The 23,743-nt window shown below is 40.1% G+C and overlaps 1 protein-coding gene across 2 annotated transcripts; it reads right to left on the bottom strand.

Annotated features, from left to right (window-relative positions):
* Positions 1-1,224: 1,224 nt before the first annotated feature.
* Positions 1,225-7,496, bottom strand: PFN2 (profilin 2). Of its 2 annotated transcripts, none has more exons than XM_032408462.1 (3): positions 6,927-7,496; positions 4,606-4,798; positions 1,225-2,897 (listed from the first exon to the last, which is right to left on the bottom strand). In XM_032408462.1, the coding sequence occupies exons 1-3, from the start codon at positions 7,056-7,058 to the stop codon at positions 2,800-2,802; spliced, it is 423 nt and encodes a 140-aa protein (XP_032264353.1). In that variant the 5' UTR covers positions 7,059-7,496; the 3' UTR covers positions 1,225-2,799. The 2 variants fall into 2 exon arrangements, with proteins under 2 accessions (XP_032264353.1, XP_032264354.1); XM_032408463.1 differs by having other exon boundaries at positions 1,225-2,574; positions 6,927-7,149.
* Positions 7,497-23,743: the final 16,247 nt, after the last annotated feature.

Below are 23,743 nucleotides of genomic sequence, written 5' to 3'. Positions count from 1 at the left end.
CACACACTTTTCACTTAGAGGTTCCTTAAAGGCTTCACAAATTCGGTCACTGCTTTCTAATCAGTTACCCTAACAGTTCTTTACAGCTGAAGTGTGAATGTATATTATTACTGTAAAATCTCAAATCATCACAACTCAACCACCAAATTTTCATTTGACCAAACTTTTATTCGTAACTGGGTTCTTAACAGGTCAGGAAGTTGGAAGTTTTTTTTCAATTTCGAAGGTATGTCCAACTACCAAAGTAGCCCCAAATTCCTTATCTTCCATACTTTTACATCCCTGTCTATACTAATTCAGAACTAATGCCTAACAACACTGTCAAAAAAATTTGTTATGCACAGTATATTTTAATAAGGTGGAGATTCCCATTCCCTAACCCACTGTTTCTCAAAGGGTAGCATATAGACCACTTAAAGTGAATCAGACTGACCTGCTGATTATTTCTAAAGGGACTTCTGAAGGAGCTTATGGAATCCCATCTTCTAGGGTGAAAATCCAGAGCCCAGAATCTGCATTACAACCAGCTCCCCAGTTCTGCTTAGACCCACCAACTTTTGAGCACTCCTGCTCCAAGCTTCTGCTTCACAGTTCATAAAGAGTATTAAACTAACATTTCCTGAACTATTGAATATACCCCAGAGACCTTATGACTTCTGGAATTAAACTTGACTCTTACATAGTCAGAGCTAATAGGTCACTCCAGAGAAACTCCAGGAATATCCCACTTTTCTTACATGCTGCCTAACGAACATCTTCTCTTATGTGAGAGTCCCAGCTGGTTGACTTCAGCATGTCAATACAGCTTCCAAATCTAAAGTCACACGATAGTTCAACACAGAAGAATCTACAATGCAGAAACCCTTCTTGGTACTGGGCTCCTTATTGCTCACTAGATTTCACAGCTAGAGACCAGCTACAAGAGAAAATAATTTCTAGTGGATAAGTCAGTTCCACTGTTTTCCAGTTTTCCTCTCGCAAGCCCAAAGATGAGCCCAAAATGACTTTTAAAAGCCTTTTTAAAAAACAGAAAAAGCCCATTAAAAAGAAATTCCCAGGCACTCATTTTATTTATAATAAATACTACAGGATATGGAATAGGCCATGAGCTCAATTTTAAGATTTTATGCTTGCAACAGAGCCTGGCCTATTCTGTATAGTCCAATGTGTCAAAAATCAACTGTAACAGTAAGACAATTATATAAACAACAGGAGTCTAGAGTATTTGGTTGGAATAAATTTATTTCATCTGTCTGTAAACAAGGTGTTTAATAGTTATGGCATTTTTTTAAATGCATATTAAATCAGATGAGTTAGACTGTATCCCGGATGTAACAAAGTGCAGGGAAAGAAATGGACAAATCAGCAACAAGATTTGTTTTTAAATCTGTACATTATCCACAAGGCCCAAACAATAGAAGCAAATACTAGAATGTCCCTAAAGTAGTGCCATTCGAAAGAAACCTTTAATAGGTCAGTTAAAATCCATCTCACAATAGCAACAGTTCATTTTAACAATAGTATGGCACAGAACACATATGAAAAAAATTCATCACAAGACAGCCAAGTCCACAATAATGCAACTTCATATAAAAACTCAAGCTGCAAATAAAAATTGGTCCTATGAAGAACAAACTGGACACACTCCAGATGGTTATGTTGGGATACCTAATGTCCATAATGGCAGCCTTTTACAATTTTACTAAAGAGTAGAGCTGGTGTGCAAAGAAAGAGACAGGAACACAAATCTGAGCTACTGCAATGATGGAATGTCCCTGGGAATTCGATCTGTATGGTTACTGTAAGGTCATGGGAGGAAGTGCCTTTTGCTCTCGTTTTGCAGTTGCTCTCTTCACATATCCTATAGACAGAAGGTCTGTCTCTACTCAAGTGCAACAATACTGAAAGCAAACTACTGCAGCTCTCAATAGCTCATCAACAAAAGGGATTATTACTTGGTTAAATAAACCAGGCACTGCATAAAAGATGGAAGCAAACCAAATACCTATATGCAAAGGGAAAGGGTGGGAAAAGAGGAGTGAAGGAAAGATGCATGCACTTTTTCCTCCCAACCATGCGCTACAAAAGGAAGACTAAATGAGCTAAGTAAATGCTCAAAGTGCTGAAAGACATTGATCAAATTAGAGATTGTACAACCGGCACCTTGCTTAATATTAACTTATTTTAGTTATCAATATCCCATTAATTGCTAAGACAAAGTGATGCCCAACTTGGCATGCCCCCTCCCCCCAAATTTCAAGGTATCATGCAAATCATTATTGTGCTGCAATTATGTTGCCAGATAAGGGTTGGTTACATACAGTGGTTAACATACAAATGATCCATTGGGCAAACAGGAATCATGACATTAGAAAATAGGTAAAGAAAAATTAGCTACCATCTATAGTCTGGTAGCACTGTGACCGTAATTGGGGTGGTGATGAAGACAGTTGCTAGGTAGATGGGGAGAGGCTGCTTACACATCAGACCTCCTCAGGTATAAAGCGAGTTCATATGCTTTCTTGTTAAGTGTGCCTCCGTGGACACCTTCCTTTCCCATGACTATAACCAATGCTGGAGTACACAGGGAAACAAAACAAAAGTGAACAGAATTATTTAAGGGGGGGGAGGGCAGAAAGAAAGACACCTTTCCCCACCAACAAAGGGATACAAAGGAGACACAGGTTCATACCCCATCACCCTGCATTGCTAATAAAATTTCCAGAATTAAGACTCAAGCTTACAGCTAGGAAAGTTTAAGAGCAATTTTCCCCTAATACTTAACAGTCTGCCTAGCAGCTAGAACCCAGAGTCTCTCAAGTATTTTGCCATTGAGTATGCCTTCTTATTCAATCCGCCTCCATGGACCCCTTCTTTTCCCATTACAAAGACCAAGACTGAAAGAGAAAGAAGAAAAGTGTTTCAAAAGAAGTGTTAATCAAGAAAGTCACATAAGTTTTAGCAGACAGAACCCCGATTAATAAGTTAACATTAAGTTAGTTTTCCGCGAACTGTCAAGCACTGAAGTCAACTAGGTCTCCAAAAGGAGAACTTTCAAACTAGAAATATGCTGAAAACACTATAAACTGCATCCTGGAAGCCCAATCAGTGCAGCTGCAGCACTCCATAAAAATATCTTTACCCTAGCTAGGAAAAAAGAAGTATGATCGTTTATCTTCTAGGGCAAAAAACTGGTTGGTATGACAAATTATTAGACTGGCCCCCAAAATACAAACTTACAAAACTTAGGTGATTATTTACAAAATTCTCCCCAACTTTAACAGGCTTAAGTACAAACTATTATGTCTTACCAGTGAGACTCAATGTGTCTATTAATTCCAGAGGAAAACCAAGACCAAATTTTAAAGAGCATTTTCAGTGCCATTCAGGAAAGTCCAAATAAAAAGTACTTAAGGCTTGTGCTTAATTGATATCCTCGCTGTGCTTTGTTTTTAAGTGAGTCTGAAATCCTGAAACAGGATTACTATTTCCAACAACAGGTTCTTCTACGATGCAATTCAGAGGTCTAGCCCCAAAATACACGTGTATGGCTGATTTTATACTTGCTACCACTAGATGTCAGTAGTGCTGTATAGCATAAAAATCTTATTCTAGTTTTATGTCACATTGGTTAATCCTTCTTTTGAACATATTTATCTGAACTCAGCTAATATTTGGAGATGTGTCCACTATTTCAGTTATCTAATTTTCCTACAAAAAAATACTCATATGCATCAACTCACATCAAAGTAAGAGTCACCTTCAGGATAATCACAAGGAGTTGGCAGAACCACTGCAGTAAATTACAGCTCAGAGGAGCTTCAAGTTCATTCACATGGTAGACTTGGTCTTAAACTCAGCTGTGCCAAGTCAGCTATCCAAGGCTACACAGCCCTCTTAATTTACAAAATATTTACAAAGGATAATATATTTAAATGTATTTGTAAATCAATTAGACGTCATAATAAACCTCAATCTTGGAAGTTTTTTTGCAAAAAATTAGTGACAGTTATTTAGGTTAATAAGAATTTCTGCAATGTTGACAACAGTCAGGAAACACCAAAACTTCTGGACCAAGTGTATACATGAAATATAATTTCCTACTTTCAAATCTAAATTTCAGACACACTTAGTCTTTGAAAATACTTTAGTAAACAGGTGGCTTACTACAAAACCTTATTCTAATTATTTCTCTCTTCCCCTTCCCTAACAGTATTTCTAACAGAAAACTGAGCAAATGTTCATTTTTCCTTCTTTATGCTGAGCAGTGAATAATTAAAATGCAAGAAAGGGAAGAGATGCAAAGGTGAAAGACTCAAAAGGACTAAAGTAACCAAACAATATGAACGATTTAACATATGTGAATAATACGTGAATATTCTGTTTTTTAGTAAAGTCAGGATCTCAGAGACTAGGCTGTGTATGCAGCTGATGTAGAGTTGGTAAATCTAAAGCAAAGCAGTGCCTCCCTTCAGTGCTGGGCAGTTCACAAAAACCACCTTAATAGCCATTATGGACTAACACTTTAATTCAAAATGTTAAAGAAACTGCTTAATAAGTTGTAATGTAGCGTGCAACTTTTAACCAAAAGAGTACTCTGCTTACCTCTACCAGCTCTGCCGACAGCAACGTTGTATGTTGGCTCCCCACCTTGACTCTTTGTCCGGATGTCCATTGTGCAGTCACCATCGACATATAGGCTATCTCTGATCACGGAGCACTTCTTTGCGCCAAGAGTCAAACCGTTGGTAAAGAAACCTTCCCGGTCTTTTCCTACAATCATATCTATTTCTACTGGCTGCCCCCGCCAAAACAAAACAAAACAGAAAAGAAAAGAAAGGAAAAAGCATTAAGTTGTAATTCTTTTCATGCCTCCATATAAGTGGAAAAACTGTATGCCAAGTTTGTATTGTACTAGAAGACATGCACATTTCACTAATGTAAAATCAAGTTTCAGTCTTTCTAAAGAATTAATCTTATATGACTACATCTTTTATATCACTTCATTTCACAGTTAACTGTGTACTAACTAAAGACCAGTCTATGCAAAGAATCTATGTAGTTGATAGTTCACACTAAATAAACTGCAAATTTAACAGTTTATAAACTGTTTCAAGGTAGGGGGTACCTGAAGTGCTTATGTAATGGTAAAGATCCACCTATAAACTCTTCTAACAACTGCTTGCCTGTCACACTGAGTCACATTACACTTATGCTGCAAACTTAAAGTTGCTTGAAAGTCTCCTGAAAAAATGCCTATGCTTAACACACCTGTTCACTTCTACTCTGCTTTAAATAGCTTGAAATATCCCCCATAATATGAACTTCAAACCCTAGACCTCAACACATTCCCAAATTCAGATCTCCCTCCTCTCTATTTTCCTAGCCACTCTCTTTTTCCTCTCCAACTTCCCTTCCCCTCCCACCTCAGTAATCAGTTTTCTTTCTGGGCAAATGCAAAGAGGATTCTGTTGGTGGCACTGCAGTAGACAACGGTAAAAAACAAAAAACAAAACAAAAACCCAGAGAAAATGGAGACTGGGAAAGAAACTGAGGTAGTCACCAGAACCGGAAAGGAGAAAACGTGCATTCTAACATTCCCTGAATAAGAAGGAAGGCGTCGCCCCCATCAGAACTGCAGAGTCATAGCAGGCCCCAGCCATTTCCAAGCACACTCCCGCAATCTTCCCAGCCAGACAGCGGGAACTCACACAAAGACAAGAGGACTGCAGAAAAAAAGTTGATCGCCAGATAGATGCCAATTCTCTATAATAACTAGTTCACTGCGGTTATAGGAGACCTTAAAGTACTAGTATCCAGCACTGAGTTCTACACAGATCTTAAGCCATGTTTAGTAGTACAGAATAATTAGTAGCACTCATAATAGGGGGCCTGAATTTTGGCGTTTGATGGGAGGGGAGCGTGGGGCCAAGAAATTAAGGGAATGCCCCTGTATTTGACACAATCGTCAAGAAAGAGGCAAACAATAAAGCAGCACTGGAGGCTTAGTAACAATTATCCCCCAAACATGTGGCAACCAAGTCAAAACCAGGAGGTCACAAGAAAATCAGGCAGTGTAAAGCATAAATCTGCATTAGTTCCTTTACTATCTTCACTAAAGAGGGAGGGACTTGGAAAAGTAAAGTGTCCCCTCGGCTTTCACAGATTGTAAGCTCCATAAAAGCACCCCCTTTTTTAGAGCTATGTTGCGTAATTGGGGATAACGGTATATCGATGAATCTCCATAGGAGGAGAGAAATCAATGGCAGTTCGCCATCTTGGAGAATTAAAAAAAAAAAAAAAAATCCTACGGAGCCAAAGCTGAAGTCGAGATTCACTAATCTACCTACGTTGTCGGCGTACATTTCTCTCAAGCCCCAAAGGCCTGGACACCCGCAAACCTACGCAAAGTCGCTGCGAGGATCCGGGGGCCGGGCAGCCGCCGCCTCCCACAGCCCGCGGCGCGGGCGGCGCGCTGTCCGCGGAGCGAGGGGCAGCCCGGCCGCCGGAGGACCCCCGCCCGGGCCACGCGCGCCCCGGCCCGGTCCCTCCAACCCCGCTTCCACCCCGGGACATGCAAAGCAAACCTTAAGGCTTGCAGGAGACCACAGAGAGCCGCACGAGGGGGAAAAAAAGCCGCCCCCCCCCAACCGGTGCGCCCCCTCCCCCCGCCTCACGGACTGACACTGGGAACGCCGGGGGCCGCCGAGGCAGTCAGGGAGCCAGGCCGCCGCCCCCGCCGGGTCAGCGCAGCCCCGGGCAAGGGGGCGTCCCCGGGCCTCGGCCTCCCCGCCAGCCCCGCAGCCGCATCCTCGGCGCCGGCCGCCTACCACACCTGCCCGCGCGGCCCTCCGTGCCCCCACAGCCGGCCGGCCCGCTCGGGTCCGGGGACGGGAACGGGAACCCAGACCGCCGCCGGTCCTCACCGTAATGCTCTGGAAGACGCCCCCGGCCGTGGCTGCCCACACGTATTTGGCGTCGCAATAGCCGACAATGGCGGCCTCCTGGCAGCAGCCATCGCACATCAGGTTATCCACGTAGCTCTGCCAACCGGCCATCTTCGAGCCCTTCGCACTGCAGCGAGGACGGCGAGGAGCAGCAGGCGCAGCGGCGGCGGCGGCGGCGGCGGCAGCGGCAGCGGGCGGCGGCGGCGCGGGGGGAGGCGGGGCGGGGGCGGGGAGGAGGCGGCTCTGCGCAGGCACCGACCGCCCCCCTCCCCGAGGAGCTGCGGCGGGAGGACGCGGGGACGGCGATGAGGGACAAGCCGCCGAGGTCGCCCGGCCTGCCTGCCTGCCTGCCCGCCCGCAGCCGCGGGGCTAACCACCAGCGGGAGACTGCGGAACGGCTGTGTCGGCGGCGACGGTGCTATCGGCGGCTGCTCCTCACCGCGGCACCTTTCAGTTCTCCGCGGCCACGGCGGGGCGGGCGTGCGCGCGCTCGTGCGTGCGATCCTTCCGCGGCGCCCCGACTCGAAGGGTCCCGGGAAGGGAGGGGGAGACTGAGGCGGGGGCGCGGAGGGATACCGCTCTGGGACAATCACGGCCGCCACGTGCGCCAGAGAGGTCCGGGTGCGGTGGGGTCGCTGGGGGCGGCTGCCCGAGGCCCGCCGAGGGGGCGCTTCCTCCGTCGCATTCGGCACCCCAGGGACGGGGGCGTCTGAGACGCGTCCAGTCCCCGCGGCCCGGTCGTGATGCGTCTCTCTTCTGCGTCCGGTGGCTGGGGGTGCGGAATCTTGAGCCTTGGTGGTGGCTTGCCGAGTTGCCCTGGTGACGGGATGTGGAGCGTTTACTCCTGTTTGTGGTGGGGGTGGCCGTGGCAAGGTCGCCCACGCTCATCTCGGGCGTCCTCAATGGGACCCTCTTCCCTGGAGCCCCCCGCCCTTTGGCGGTACAGGCAGCCGAGAGGGCGCGTCCCGGCAACCTGAAATCTGAGCTGGCGTTTGGGGCTCTCAGGAGCATTTCTGAGCTTTGCCGGTCTTTCATTGTTGCCTCATTTGGGTACCAGGGCCTCGCATTCTCTGGATTCTTTGACAGTAAGAACCCCCTTAAGATTGCTAATCACCTGTGGCTGAATTGCTCTTAAATTCCGAACAAAACCAATAGCGACCTACGTAAACTATTTGTTGGCTAACTGGGAAAGTTACTGGCGGGTCAAAGAAATCGCTGAAAATACAGAGTGCAAGACCTAAGAAAGGGTTCCCCGGATGAATATAGTATAGTAATTATTTTTGCTATTCAAAGGTAAAATAATTGCAGGACCCAGGTCTGAGAATGGCTTGTATTTACAAGGTGGAGTCCCTGTGATTCTCTCATCTCTTTAGTAACCTCTGGGTGCTTTGACTAGACAAGGAATTAGGAGACGACCTACAACAGTTTTAATTTTAGGTGAACAAAAATGATCTGCCAATCAAGGAAAGGAAGAAAGCTCATTTAAAACGTTGAAAAGTTAATTTCAAATTTAAAGTTATCGCGTAAGGTCACGATTTGTGACACAGCTGTAGCTCATGAAAAGACAAAAATGTTAAGCAATTTAATTGGCTCTGAAGTTTTATTTTTTCTGCTGTTTGCTTTTATATTTTTTTCTGCTGAAATCAGCTTCTGCAAGGGAGGGGAGGAAAGCACAGTAGGAGAACCCCCAAGTCAGGAACCTATCAGATTGAGACAATGTATTTTTTCATGTTCTGATGATACAGAATACCTATGTGGTATAAAATGTGTGCCAAAAATTGTTTCATTTTTGGAGGTGTGCCTCCCACCTGATCTAGTTAAACTTATTGGTTTATTACTTTACCTCTTTGTAGTGGTTTTTGATGGTTTTAATCCTTCAATCTTAGCAGTTTATCACCTTAAAAGTTAATAATACAGTGTATTGATAACACTGAATATGGTCACTTTGTGAGAATTCATCAAGCTGTACAGTTATGATTTGTGCTTTTAGTATGCATGTTATAATTTAATAAATTTAAACAGGAAAGATGAGAGAAAATAAAGATAAAATAATTTAAAGTATATTGCAATTGAATGTTATTTATTAATCTACTCTGAGTTTTTGAGATTTCATTTCTAGACTATTATAGCAAAGAGTTGGAAATAACTGCATCCATTTTTATTCTTTTGTTTTTAAACAGCAAAAGAATTAGACCAACTGAATATTCTGGATATTCAAATTTCAAAAGGTTCTAAAAAGATTCTCAAAGATATCTATTGGGTAATACATTCCGAAGAATTTAGAATTTCTAACATTTTTCCATATTTTTCAAATTTGATACACTTCAACATTAGCATTTTACTTTTTCAACATAGTGTTATTACTTTCCCAGAATAGCATCCAGTAAAATTTAAACTATGAAAAACATATTTTGTGTAATAGATTAAATGAGGCTTTACTGTTTAGATTTTTAGATAATATATTCAAAGGAATCTATTTACTGTCTGCTTTTTAGTACAGACAGTCCCCTACCTACTAGGGTTCGATTTATTATTTTCCAACTTTTCCATGATGTAAAAGCCATAGGCATTCAGTAGAAACTGTACTTCAGATTTTGAATTTTGATCTTTTCCCGGGTTAGTGGTATGCAGTGTGATCCTGGTGATGCTGGGCAGCCAGTCAGCAGTCAGCTCCCAGTCAGCCCCACAATCACAAGGGTAAACAACTGATACAACCATTCTGTTTTTCACTTTCAGTACTCAATAAACTACATGAGGTATTCCACACTTCATTATAAAATAGGCTTTGTGTTAGATGATTTTGTCCAACTGTAGGCTAATGCAAGTGTTCTGACCACATTTGAGGTAGCGAGGCTAAGCTATGACGTTTCTAAGTTAGGTATATTAAATGCACTGTCCACTTAGGATATTTTCAGTTTACAATGGGTTTATCAGGGTGTAATCCCATTGTAAACTGAGGAAGATCTGTACTATTATAAAATAATCCTGTGCCTATTTTCTTTAGAACCAGCTTCCCAGCATGCTGTCTTATTTTCTATTTGTATACAAGGATCTGTTACTATTTCATACAACTTGCGTACCACACACATTTCAAAAGACATAAATAGAGGCTAAACACTGAGTTTTAGGAATAGCAATGCGTTAAGTCCAAAGAAGTATCAATATGAAAAAAAGAATTAACAATTTGTATCTTTCTCTAGGTTTTTTTTTTGTGTGTGTGTGTGTGTTTGTTTTGTTTTGTTTTTTCAGGGTAACTGATCCCTACAGCGATAATACCAAAGTCTGGGCAGAAGTAGAGAAAAATCATAGCTCTGTTGGTACAGATATCCAGAATGATACAGCCTTTAACAATCAGTGGTGGCATATTTAAATTAGGAGTGAGTTATTATGCATTCTTTCCAAAATTCTTATTTAGGAAAACAGAAACTATGTGGTAAATAAGATTCTTTAATGTATCAGTCAAGGAATGTCTGAGCTCTTTAAGTCCATGAGTAAATCATTTGACATTTTAGTAAAAATACAAAGAAAAAGGAGTTAAGTTGTGTTAAAATGTATTCACCCTGTTAAACATTGGTATAGACTAAAACTACATAATTACCCCAAATATAGTAAAATGACAATTAACTAAGCCCACCCCAAGCCCTCAATTAACTAAAATTTCACCTCCATATTTATTTTTTGGAAAAAGTGTTTTAATTGTAAAAGTAATTATCAAAACAATAAAATTTAGAAAAATGGAGAAAAATCACACAAGCAATACAAATGTTGTCTTTTGAATGTATTCACTCATTGTTCTATTTATGATTTTTATAGTAAAGAACATGGAGTACCTACAATTCTGGATTTGTCCATTTTATCCTGAAATTCAATGAATTTTTGCTTTTTATAGCTGGAGGTTATTTAATTGGATGCATACAAGTTAAAATTGTTGTATTTTCTTTCTGATATATTTAACCTTTATGTTAAGTAGCGGCCCTCTTTATTGCCAATAATGTGTTTTGTCTTAAAATTTATTTTGTCAAAGGGCCCCTTGGTGGCTCAGTCAGTTAAGCGGCCGACTCTTGATTTTGGCTCGGGTCACGATCTCAGGGTCCTGGGATAGAGCCCCACGTGGGGGCTCTGTGCTCAGCGGGAAGTCTGCTTAAGATTCTCTCTCTCCCTCTCCCTCTGCCCCTTCCCTTGCTTGCTCGCTCTCTCAAATAAATCTTTTTTTTTTAAAGATTTTATTTATTTATTTGAGAGAGAGAGAATGAGAGAGAGCACGTGAGAGGGGGGAGGGTCAGAGGGAGAAGCAGACTCCCTGCTGAGCAGGGAGCCGGATGCGGGACTCGATCCAGGGACTCCAGGATCATGACCTGAGCCGAAGGCAGTCGCTTAACCAACTGAGCCACCCAGGCGCCCTCAAATAAATCTTTTAAAAAATTTTATTTTTGTCAAATAGTAAGGTAACTATCCTAGCTTTCTTTTTATTGATATTTATCTGATCTTTTCTCTCTCCTTCCCACTTCCTTGTCCCCTCCTCCTCTTTCTCCTTCTTCCCCCTCCACCCCCCTTACCTGTAATTAAATTTTAGATGTCTCTTATAAATGCTGGAATTTGGCTTTTTGTCTAATAGGCAATATTTTAATTTTTCATTCAATTTATATGTTCAATTTCTATTCCTCTAGTGTTACCCTCAAAATTTTACCATGCATATTTAATAGAACAAAGCTTTAAGTTAAATAATATCTTAAACCCTACCTCCAGACAATCCAAGGACCTTAGAACATTTTAAATCTGGTCACTCCTCCTCAGGCTACTATTTCACACAGATGTTTGTTTATACATATGTATTCACAGTTGACCCTTGAAAAACATGAATTTGAACTGCATGGGTCCACTTATACATGGATTTTTTACAGTACAGTACTCCCTTATGATTTGACATTGTCTTACTTTGACATTTAGCTTAGTTTGCCCCAAGATTGCAGTTTATAATACATAAAACTAAAAATATATGTTAATCAACTATTTATGTTATCAGTAATGATTCCAGTCAATAGTAGGCTATAGTAGTTAAGTTTTTGGGAGTCAAAAGTTATACATGGATTTTCTTTTTTTTTTTAAGATTTTATTTATTTATTTGAGAGAGAGGGAGAGAGAGAGAGAGCACAAGCAGGGAGGAGAGGGAGAAGTAGGCTCCCTGCTCAGCAGGGAGCCCAATACTGGGCTGGATCCCAAAATCCTGGGATCATGACCTGAGCCGAAGGCAGATGCTTAACTGACTGACCCACCCAGGAGCCCCTATACATGGATTTTCTGCATGAGGGGTATGTGCCCCAACCCCTGTGTTGTTCAAGGTCAACTGTATACATATACGTTTGCTACTTAACTTACCATTCCTTCTTATATCTCAGGCCATTATTCTATGATCCTTCTTCCTGAAGTAAATCTTTAGAAGTTCTTTTAATAGAGGTCTCCTAGTAAATTCTGTATTTTTGTTTATTTGAAAATGTTTTTGTATCACTTTCATTCTTAAAAAAGAGATTGAATTTACAATACAAGACCAACACTTTGAAAATATGGCATTCATTCTGGCTTTCATCATTGCTGGTTGTATTTTTATGAATGATCTGTTCTTTTTTTCTGGCTAATTTTGGAATCTTTTTGTCTTTTCTGTCCTTCAGTTTCACTATGATGTATCTATATCTAGGTTTCTTTTACTCTACTCTCCTTGGAAAAATAGTTTTATATCCATGATCACTTCTGGAAAATTCTCAGTCATTATCTCTTCAGTTATTCCTTTTCCTCTCAGTTCTCTCTCTTCTTCTGGGATTCAGAATAAATGTTTCCTTTTCCTCTTCTGTTCTCCAAATCTCTTAGCTTCTCTCATATTTTCCATCTCTCTGTGCTGCATTCTGGGTAATTTCTTCAGCCAAATGTTCCAGTTCATCCTTCAATTATGTTTCATCTGCTGTTAAACCCCTACATTGACTTTTTGTTTCTTAAAATCTATTTTCCATTTTCAGAAGTTCCATTTTATTGTTACCCAGATCTCTCTTATTCCTGATGGTCTCTAATTGCTTGCCTATCTTTGTGGTTCCATACTTTGTTTCTTCAAACATCTCTTACCTAGTTTTCTATACTCTGTATCTGACAATCCAGTATCTAAATAAGTTGTACGTTTTTCTCTCTCTCACCCATGATGGCTTGCCTCCTGTATACTTGGTGATTTTAGACTGTGAATTCATATTTCCTTGATCTTAGTATGTGGGAACTCTGATGGCTTAAATTGAGGACACTTTCTTTCAAAGATGATTTGCATCTGCTTCTGCTATGTGCCAGGAGTACTAGCAACCTGGGGCCACTTTAACCCTTCCTATGATGGCCCCTGGATGCTGGAGTATCTGATCCACCTCCTCACACAGAGCTGCTACTGGCATTTGCACTTAGACCAACCCCATCTCTCCAGCTTGTATACAGATCCTTGCTCTAGTTTCTGCTCAAGATTTATTTCTCTTTATTTGGTGGGAAGAGGGGTCTTTAAAGAGATTTCTAATTTCTGAGAGCCAAGCAAAATATCAAAAAATGTTTTTGATCCAGTATGTAGTTGTTTTGCAGCAGGAGAATTCCCCTACAATATCTAGTTCAACCATGATGCCAGAAGCAGAAGTTATAACCACAATTGTGAATCTTCTGTGTTTTATTCACTTTGAGTTTCAGGCATGGGTGCTGGTTGGTGCTATTCACTGAGACAAGGAATATAGCAAGATGAACAACATCAAGGAGGAAAATGTTAAGCTTAGTTGACTTTTCAGTACTTGTGAGACATCTAAGTAAAAATGGTGCATGGCAGTTACATGTACAGCTCTGTAGTTCAGAAGAGACATCTGGACTTGAGATAACACTTCAAAAATGGGTAGAGGAAGAGAAGTTTACAATGAAAACAGAATGAGTGGCTAGAGAAGTTGGGTAGAGAATCAGGAGCAAGCTAGGTCATAAATGTCCAAGGAAGAGAGTTTTTCCAAATGGTAGGAATGGTTGAAGAATAGCAAATAATGCTACAAAGTCAAATGGGAGGACTGGAAGGTGTTCATTAAATTAGCAACAGAGAGGCTGTTTTGGAAATGGACAAATACAGATTTAGGTGAACGATGGGGAAGTAAACCAGATTGCAATGAGTAAAGGAAAAAATGGAAGGCAAGAGAGCTGAGACTTTTCTTCATTCAAGCATTTTGACAGTAAAGGAGAATAAAGAGAGAATTAGCCAAAGGGAACATATGGGTAGAGGAGGGGGTGGTGGTGGTTGTTTTAATTAGAGAGTCTCAAACATGATTAAATGCTGATGGGATGGCATTAGTAGAGAAGGAGATGTTAAAGATATAAGAGAAAGAAGATAAATAATACCTCAAGGCTCTGGAACAGTTAAAAAAAAAAAAGAAATGGCCTGGGATCCAAAGCATGGTTGGATAGAATTGCCCTTAGGCAAAAGATGGGACACCTTCATTGTAACAGCAGTATATGATTGTGACTTTCTCTTCTTTTTATTGCAGTATGATACACATACAGAAAAGTAAACTAATCATAAATATATACCTTGGTGAATTTTCACAAAGTAATCTCATCCAGATAGCCAGTATCCAGATCAAGAAATAGGATGATATCAGGATCCCAGGGATCATCTTCTTGCCTACTTTAAGTCACTACTCTCCTCTCAAAAATTTACTTTTCTGACTTCTTAGAAATCATAGAATAATTTTGGCTATTTTTGAGCTTTATGTAAGTGGACTCGCACAGTAGGTCCTTTTCCATGACTGTGTCTGGCTTCTTTTGCTTAAATGTTTGTCAGAGTCATGTATAGTGTTGTCTGTAATTGTAGTTTTTTCATTCTCATTGCTGTATAGTATTCCATTATGTGACTATACAATAATTTATTTATCCATTCTACTCTTGGTGCATATTTTGTTAGTTTCTAGGATTTTGCTATTATGAACATAAACACTTTTATGCATGTATTTTGGTGTGCAGAGGTAAGCATATACCTAGGGATGGGATTGCTAGCTCATAGGTTTGAGTTTGGTAGATACTAACAAATAACATTCCAAAGGGATACCATTTTACCTTGGCACCAGCAATGTATGAAGGTTTCATTTGCTCCATAACCTCACCAACATTTGGCATTTCTCTCTTTTTAAGCATAAACATTTTACTGGGTATGTGACAGTAATTTATTATGGCTTTAATTTGCATATTCCCAATGACAAAGGTGAGCACATTTTTCACATATTTATTAGTCATTTGGACACTTTGATTCATAAAACATTTGGGTAAAACTTTTGCCATATGTTTGTTTGGATTGACTATGCAGTAGTCCGTTAAGTGAATATATCATAAGTTGTCCATTGTTATTGAAAAATCAAGTAAGTTGAGTAACAATAAAAAATGTAGTTATGATTTGTGTTGGTGAACTTTCAAAGGCATGGAAATGGATAAGCACATTTTTAGAAAAAATGTCTAACAGCAAGATTTAAAATATAAAGAATGGCACTTAACTCAATTAATCAAATGTGTTAGACATTGCCAGTTTGCCTACCCACTATTTACTGTTCTTCCTTGCTAACAATCATAAATTTGCTTGGGGGAGAGGGGTAACAAATCCAATTAAAAATACCTCCAAAATGCCCTTCCAGCTAGGGTGATCATCTAACCCATTGGCCAATGAGCTGAAACAGAAGTTATTTCATGGGAAGCTACTTTTTCCCTGATATGTATATTTTTAAAGATTTTATTTATTTATTTGACAGAGAGAGACACAGCGAGAGAGGGAACACAAGCAGGGGGAGTGGGAGAGGGAGAAGCAGGCTTCCCGCTGAGCAGGGAGCCCGATTCGGGACTCGATCCCAGGACCCTGGGATCATGACCTGAGCCGAAGGCAGACGCTTAACAACTGAGCCACCCAGGAGCCCCCCTGATATATATATTTTTTAAGTATTTATATTTTATATTTATATAATTTCCCCAGATTTTATATTTTTTATATATAATTTCCTTGATATATATATCATAATACACATGCACACAACTCTCTGCCCTTAATCTATCCTCCCCTTTATCCAGATTGTGATGATGCAGTGTTGAAGTAAACAGCCATTTGTGACTTTCTAAGGATGGTGGAGCAGGTGGGGAGAGGGAACCTGCTTTCTCAAGCGGCTTCATCAGCCTTGCACAGCCTACCCCAGACTCTTACTACATTGGACAAATAACCTCCTTATTTGGTTAAGCTATTCTAATCAGCTTCTGTTAAGTGCAACCAAACCCTATACTAACCAGGACATCCATTTTTCTACCCCATCTCAGGTCCCTAGGCATTCTGACTTATCCAGTGTTGTTTTTCCATAATGAGTTAAGCATGTGAGGAAATGTTTTATATTTATTGTATCCCTATTGTAATAATGACTGAATCGGCCACATCATGGAACATTGCTCCACTGGTTTTGTTGTAGTAATACATTAAGTAGTGCCCTAGGATTTCATATGCCTTCTTCCTAAATGTCTCAGTAGCTGATAGAGAATTCCCTAGGAGTTTTGACTCATTTTCTCTAATTTACCAGATGCAGAGAGAGGATTCAGGGATTCCAGCATCATATGCCGAGCATTTCATTCCAAGAAAGTTACACTTGAACTTGAGAGTTTTGTTGTAGAATTCCAAGGGGAAGGACACAAAGCCTAAAAAAAACACCGGTTGTCTTGTTACCTCATATATGAGAGAAATGCAGGCATTCCATCAGAACACCCCCAAAGAGATAACACATCTAATTTTTCTTGATCTCAGTCCCAGAACGCAAGCAATGATATTTAATTTTTTTTATTTTAAAGATTTTTATTTATTTATTTGACAGAGAGAGACACAGTGAGAGAGGAAACACAAGCAGGGGGAGTGGGAGAGGGAGAAGCAGGCTTCCCGCGGAGCAGGGAGCCCGATGCGGGACTTGATCCCAGGACCCTGGGATCATGACCCGAGCCGAAGGCAGACGCTTAACGACTGAGCCACCCAGGCGCCCTGCAATGATATTTAATTAAGTAGTCTTCCAAAAAAGCATTAAAATGAGGCTTTAAAGTTTTGTGTTTCCTCTAAGAAAGCTCAGATTTCACTTTTAGGGAAAATTGTTTCTGGGACCAGCTACCTTACTAGTTCAGGCTTATGCAGACTCATGATATGAATGGGCGAACTTTGACCAAGAAACCAAGAGCAGAACAAAAGCATTAAAAAACAAATGGAGAATAGGATAATTATACCAACTCTAGGTGAAAAGTGAGTGTTTTTGGAGGTGAAAAAATAAACAAGACTATGATAATGAAGGTGGTATTCAGAACCATTGATGACTGGAATTCCAAATAACATCTAGGGCAGGTAAAGAGGAACACTCCCAATACTATTCCTTTACATTGTGAAGAATGTACACATTGAGGAATTGAAGAATTCCTTTACATTGTAGAGATAGACTCCTTTCATGAATACTTCTGTGGCTCTGTTTTTAAAATCTCTTTAACACAATGTATTTAATTTCAACAATTTATTTGCTAGCAATTCTTCTTAATGAATAGTAGATATTCCTTGCAGTATTAATTTTTTTTCAATTCATGTAACAAGTGTTGAGCTCTTGCTATGGTTGTACATATTGGTATATGCTAAGAATATAAAAGAAGGTCCCTGCCCTCTCTTTTAAAGTGTAGGCAGGGAAGAATTTAAACAATATCGGGGCGCCTAGGTGACTCAGTTGGTTAAGCGTCTGCCTTTGGCTCAGGTTGTGGTCCCAGCGTCCTGGGATTGAGCCCCGCATCGGGCTCCCTGCTCAGTAGGGAGTCTGCTTCTCCCGCTCCCCCTGCTTGTGCTCTCTCTGTCAAATAAATAAAAATCTTAAAAAAAAAGAAGTTAAGCAATATGGTCTGGCTGGAGGATATGTAAGAGATAATCATGGGTAGGATTATAAACCATTAGATCACAAAATCAGACAGCATTCTAGAAGGACAGAGATGGAAAAAATTAATGGAGGTTGGAGTTATAAGAAAGTCATAAAAGGGTATTTCATAGAAAATGTACAACTACTGTTCAATCTTAAAGAATGGGTGGGACTGAGGATTGATTTTCAAAATCATGGACAAAACACAAGCTACAGATTTCCCCTCCTACTAGAATAAGCAGCCCACAGAATAAGGTATTTGCAAGCATATATCTAGCGAAGTATTCATTCAGAATATATAAACAAACTATAAGCCAATAAGAAAAAGAGTGATAACCTGTAAAAAAAAAAGAAGTGAGCAAAGACTTGAATATGCACTTTATAAAAGGGGTTCCCAAGGTCAAATAATGGCAGAAGAAGGTGCACAACTGCATTAGTACCAAGAAAAGGTAAATAAAACTACAATACACCTTCTTACACCTATTAGGATGGCTACCATCAAAAAAACAAAAAACAGGGGCACCTGGGTGGCTCAGTCATTTGGGTGGCTGCCTTCAGCTCAGGTCATGGTTCCAGGGTCCTGGATCGAGCCCCACTTTGGGCTCCCGGCTGGGCAGAGAGCCTGCTTCTCCCTCTCCCTCTGCCTGCCGCTCTGCCTGCTTGTGCTCTCTCTCTCTCTCTGTCAAATAAATAAATAAAATCTTAAAAACAAACAAACAAAAACAAAACAAAACAAGCCTGGGCGAGAATGTGGAGAAATTGAGACCTTTGTGCACTGTTGGTGGGGATGTAAAGTAGTACCGCCACTGTGGACAGCAGTGTGGCAGTTCCTCAAAAAATTAAAAATAGAATTACCACGTGATGTGATGGGCATAAATTTCCTAAAACTGAACATGCACATAACCTTAAAACAGGGAAATTTTATGCATATAAATTATACCCTCAATAAAGCTGTTTAAGAAGAAGGTGCTAAAAAAAAAAAAAGAAGAAGAAGAAGAAAGGATGGGACATGTTAAAAGTACAAGAACCATTTGAAAGAGGTTCCAATGGCCAAAGTTGGAACAATTTGAGCCAAAAAATTAAATAATGGTAGTGTTGTATTATAATCCTTAAAATATGCATGCCTCCCTATTGATATAAATAAATAAATGGGGAAGAAGGGACAAATCTTCCTTATAGAAAAATTTCTAGTACTTAAATGTAGAAGGAATGAAGGAAATAGAAAATTACCATTAAACCACAATAACTACTGCAAGCAAGATCTACTGATGAATACTAAAATTAGGGGATGAAACTTTTAGAAGACACAAGGTACTTGCTTAGCCTCAAAGTATCTCCCCACAAATATTTATTAATGCTTTTGGTTTTAACATAAGCCTACAAAGTCTTTCATATCCCTTCCTCCAGGAGGTGGAGCTTAGTTCCCTCCCCCTTGAGTACAGGCTGGACTTCATGACTTACTTTTACTGAATAGGGTACGGAAAGAGAAAAATAGTAACTTCACAGTAGGGAAAACTGGCAGACAAGACCTTAAAAGTTGGTTGAAATTAATATCACCAATAATAAGTCATGTTTATATCATGTACTCTCTGATATGTGATGTGTATGAAATGTCCTAAAGCTGAACATGTCCATACCCTGGAATGTATCCATTCCATCCATAGGTATAGATCCAACAAAAGCATGTTCACATATTTCGCATCAAAAGACCTTTACAAGAGTCTCCATAGTAGCATTGTTATAGCCCAAATGCTCAACAATAGTAGAATAGTTATACTCAAACAATGGAATACTATACCGTAACCATAATAAATGAGACATCACTGCACACATTAGGGCTAAAAAGCTCACAAGATGATGTTTAATTAAAGAAGCTAGGCACAAAAGAGTACATACTATGTGACATGATTATATAAAGTTAAAAAACAGACAAAATTAATCTGTGGTGTTAGAATTCAAGGTAGCAGTCAAGCTTTGGGGAGGAGGGTTGGAGATCCAGAGGGGACATGAGAAATGCTTCTGGGATGCTGGAAACATTGTAGTTCTCTCATCCACAGTGGTTATTTGTAATGGGTTATTCACTTTGCAATAATTCATCAATCTGTACACTTACAACACTCTTCGGTTTATGTATTTTACTTTAATGACAAAGTTTAAAAAAGAAAAACAACATTTAGCAATTAGATAAAATTCCTGCCATACTAATTGGGTGGATATTACCTAATCAAAAGATTGTTTTGAGGACTATTAAATAAGATGGTGTATAGAATATATATAAAATAAGAGCATAGGGCCGGCCACAAGTAAGTGATACTAATAAATCGATATTGCTGTCATCATCTTCATCATTACCATGGGCAAGGGGAGTCTTCCTCCCAATTCTGGGCCATGCTTTGTTGCACGAGCTCTCACAGCAGATCGGCTCAGGTCATTCTCACAAAGTCCTGCCTGACTACCTGTATTTGCTTTTAGCCTCTCCAGAGTGATCCTAAATCAGCCAAGGGAGAAGAGAATCATCCTGTCTTTTTTTGATTATCTGCTAATCACAAAAAGATCCCAAGCATGTGTGATGGGACTACCCTTTTCCCTGCTCCCCATGGTTGAAGTGACGCTGGGAAGAAGGCTTAGATGGTTAAAATCTTTGAACAAGGCACTTTTCAAGGGTAACTAATTAGAAGATACTTTTCATGTGACTCAAGCTCAGGCATTGGTCATGATGTGATGATTTCAGCATAAAAAATATAATATTAAGGTCAATTGAAACAAGTGGAGTCCTTGGAGGAGTATGAGCTGCTAATCAATGAGTTAACGGAAAGTGTAGAATAATTAGATGGACAGAGAGCCCAACAGTTAATCAGCACCAGGGGTCAGTCACAAAAGCCAAATATAAAGAGGGCTTGGTAGTGTACTCCAAGGTAATAAATTTCCTAAATATCCTGCCGAGGGTTGCTGAGCACATAGACTCAGCTCCTGGGGAATGAAATGCTGGTGGTTCCACTAATAATAAAACCCCAGTAAAGACACATATGTTGTTTATAACCCTAATTAGACCAGATCGGTCTATCCCAACATAGGGCAATACATTATATAATCTTGGCCAAGACTTAAAATACATTATTTTTAGAGGCAAAAACCAAGTTCTAGTGACAAACTTAACTCTAGAGAAGGGAGTGGACTTAAAAAGTCTAAGTAACCTAACAACTAAATTTTGCAGTAAAAAAAAGAGGCTCAGCACTGCAATCAATGGCTTAGATTTGAATGACAGGGAAAAACTAAGTTTTGTGCCCTAAGAAATGGTAAAAAAAAAAAAAAAATCCAGAACCTCAGTGAGTTTTGGGGTCTGAGAATTGTGACCTAGAATGTATCAAACTAATATTACTGAAACATTAGGAAGATGTCAAAATAAGATCCATAATCCTAGGAATGTATAAAACAACTTTAATCCTAGGCATGTATAAAACAAATTTAATGAAGAAATAAATTCAATATATGGCATTCGATATATAGAATAAAGTTAAATGTAGTAAGTTTTGTTATATTTCTGTATGTTGTCTGCTACTTAAGGTAATGAAGTATTCAAAAGAATAAATCATATTAGATTTGTAATTTCAGTTAAAATTAAGGGAATTTAATCAAATTTTAATTAATGCCTAAATGCTCAATCCATTGAGCATTAAGTCAAATTCATATCATTATGGGTGTTCCTCTCTGTGCATAAAAGTCTCTCAGATATTCAAGACTAATCCACAGGCCCAGCAGAATCCATCTCTGGGGAGAGAAGACACCCTGTACACCAGGAAGGAAGCTTCCTGTCTTTGTCAGCTCAGGCTGCCGTAAGAAGGACACAGACTGTGTGGCTTAAACAGCAGAAATGTGCTTCCTCATAGTTCTGGAGTCTAGAAGTCTGAGATCGGGTTGTATCCCCAGTGTTGATTTCTTCACAAGTCTCCCTCCTTGGCTTGTAGAGAAGGGCACTCTTCTTTCTGTCTTCATGTGGTTTTTCCTCTATGCCTGTGGCCTAATCACCTCTTCTTATAAATTCACTGTGTTGAGTCGGGGTCCACCTGTATGAACTCCTCTTACCTTAATTACCTCTTTAAAGACCCTGTCACCAAATACAGTCACATTCGGAGGTACTTCAACATATGAATTCAGTCCATAACAATTTTTAAAACCCAAGAATCTGGGGGCTCATTCACTGCAGGCAGAAGGACCCAGCCTTGGAAAGTTGCTGAGGTGACAACTCTAGGGGGAGAGAGAGAGAGAGAGAGAGAAGGAATTGAATAATCAGAGGAGCTGACATTGGGCAGGTGGGAGTGTCTTGAAGAAGGTGAGAGGGGAGTTGAGCCCTAAGGGTTGTGGTACAGAAAGCCCCTCGCTGCACATTGGTCACCAGGGGGCTTTAAGACATCTCAATGCCAGGTCATACCTCAGAACAATTGAATCAGAATGTCTGGGAGTGAGACCTGGGCTTCAGTAACACTTAAAGCTCTCCCAGGTGAGGGGCCCCTGGTTTCTGCTCAGGTCATGATCACAGGGTCATGAGATCAAGCCCCGTGTTGGATTCTGTGCTGAGCATGTGGAGTCTGCTTGAGATTCTCTGTCTCCCTCTGCCCCTTGTGCTCATGCTCTCTCTCTCTCTCAAAAAAAAAAAAAAAGAAAGAAAGAAAGAAAGAAAGAAAAATTAAAAAATAAATAAATCTTAAAAAAAAAAAAGCAAAAGCTGTTCCAGGTGATTCTGATAGTGTAGCCGAGATTGAAAGCCTAAAGGTTTGATCACAAGTTCTCATGCTCCCGTACCCTGCACAAGGAAGTTTAGACTACAGGATGCAACTCTCAGACGCTTCACTCTGCAAAAGGTGGTGAATGGATGGCCCCCAGCCCCACACTAAAGTCACTGGCAGGTCCCTTGGTCCTATTCACTCTGGGCCAGGGGATCATATGAAAGGGGCACAGGTGGTAATGACCCCACCTGAGAAATACTGCGCCCATACTCCTGTCTCCTTTGACGCTTCCCAGGCACTTTGCCTCTCATATTGAGCCCCTAGTGTGTTTCCATAGCTGTGTTCAAACTCTACCCACGTCCTTCTTACCCTCTATCCCCAAGAAGAAAGAAGGAGGAAATGAGAAAGCTAGTTTTATATATTTGCAGATTTACATATTCCCAAATATGTTAGGAACATTTGAACCATGTTACAGGGTGATTCCTGCTACCCAACCCTTGAGGAATACTACATCACAGAAATACTGTACTTAGGATAACACAATATCACCATGGGCCTCTTCGACTTGTGCAAAGATTAGTCTTTCACAGAAATGATCAAAAACAGATGTTTCATATCTAGAATGTTTTCTCACAGAGAGTTTCAATAGAAATATTTTAGCTGTTCAGATACATCCAAATAAAATATTTGGTCTTGAGACATTCTTTTTTAAAAGTCAGTGAATTTTGACTTCGTGACAACAGAAAAAGCATGAATCAGGGACCTGTTTTATCTTTCATTTCTCATCTTCAGGCTGAGCAAAGGTGAACTGTGGGAAGTGATGAAATTCTGAACGCTGGTGATTCAAGGATGATTTTTAAAATACATGCATCCCTCATGTAATAAAATTGAGAAATGCCAATGACATTTACTATAAAACCTGCTTGGTGATTCCTCTCACATTGATTTGCATTATAAACCCAGAAGTGGCTTTTGATTAGAAAAAATTTGTTCCCCGGATATGATAAAATTATGCACGTAGCCAAATTTTAAAGTCATATCTTCAGAGAAAAATGTGTCACTCTAAAGAGACATAATATTACCCAAATCTCAATATTATTAATAGGGTGTATTAAAATAAACTCCAGGGAAA

The sequence above is a fragment of the Phoca vitulina genome, unplaced genomic scaffold (assembly GCF_004348235.1).
Source record: "Phoca vitulina isolate PV1807 unplaced genomic scaffold, GSC_HSeal_1.0 scaffold10, whole genome shotgun sequence".
Taxonomy (NCBI): domain Eukaryota; kingdom Metazoa; phylum Chordata; class Mammalia; order Carnivora; family Phocidae; genus Phoca; species Phoca vitulina.
Note: the sequence above shows the minus strand (reverse complement) of the source record. Positions and strands in the feature narration are given on the sequence as shown.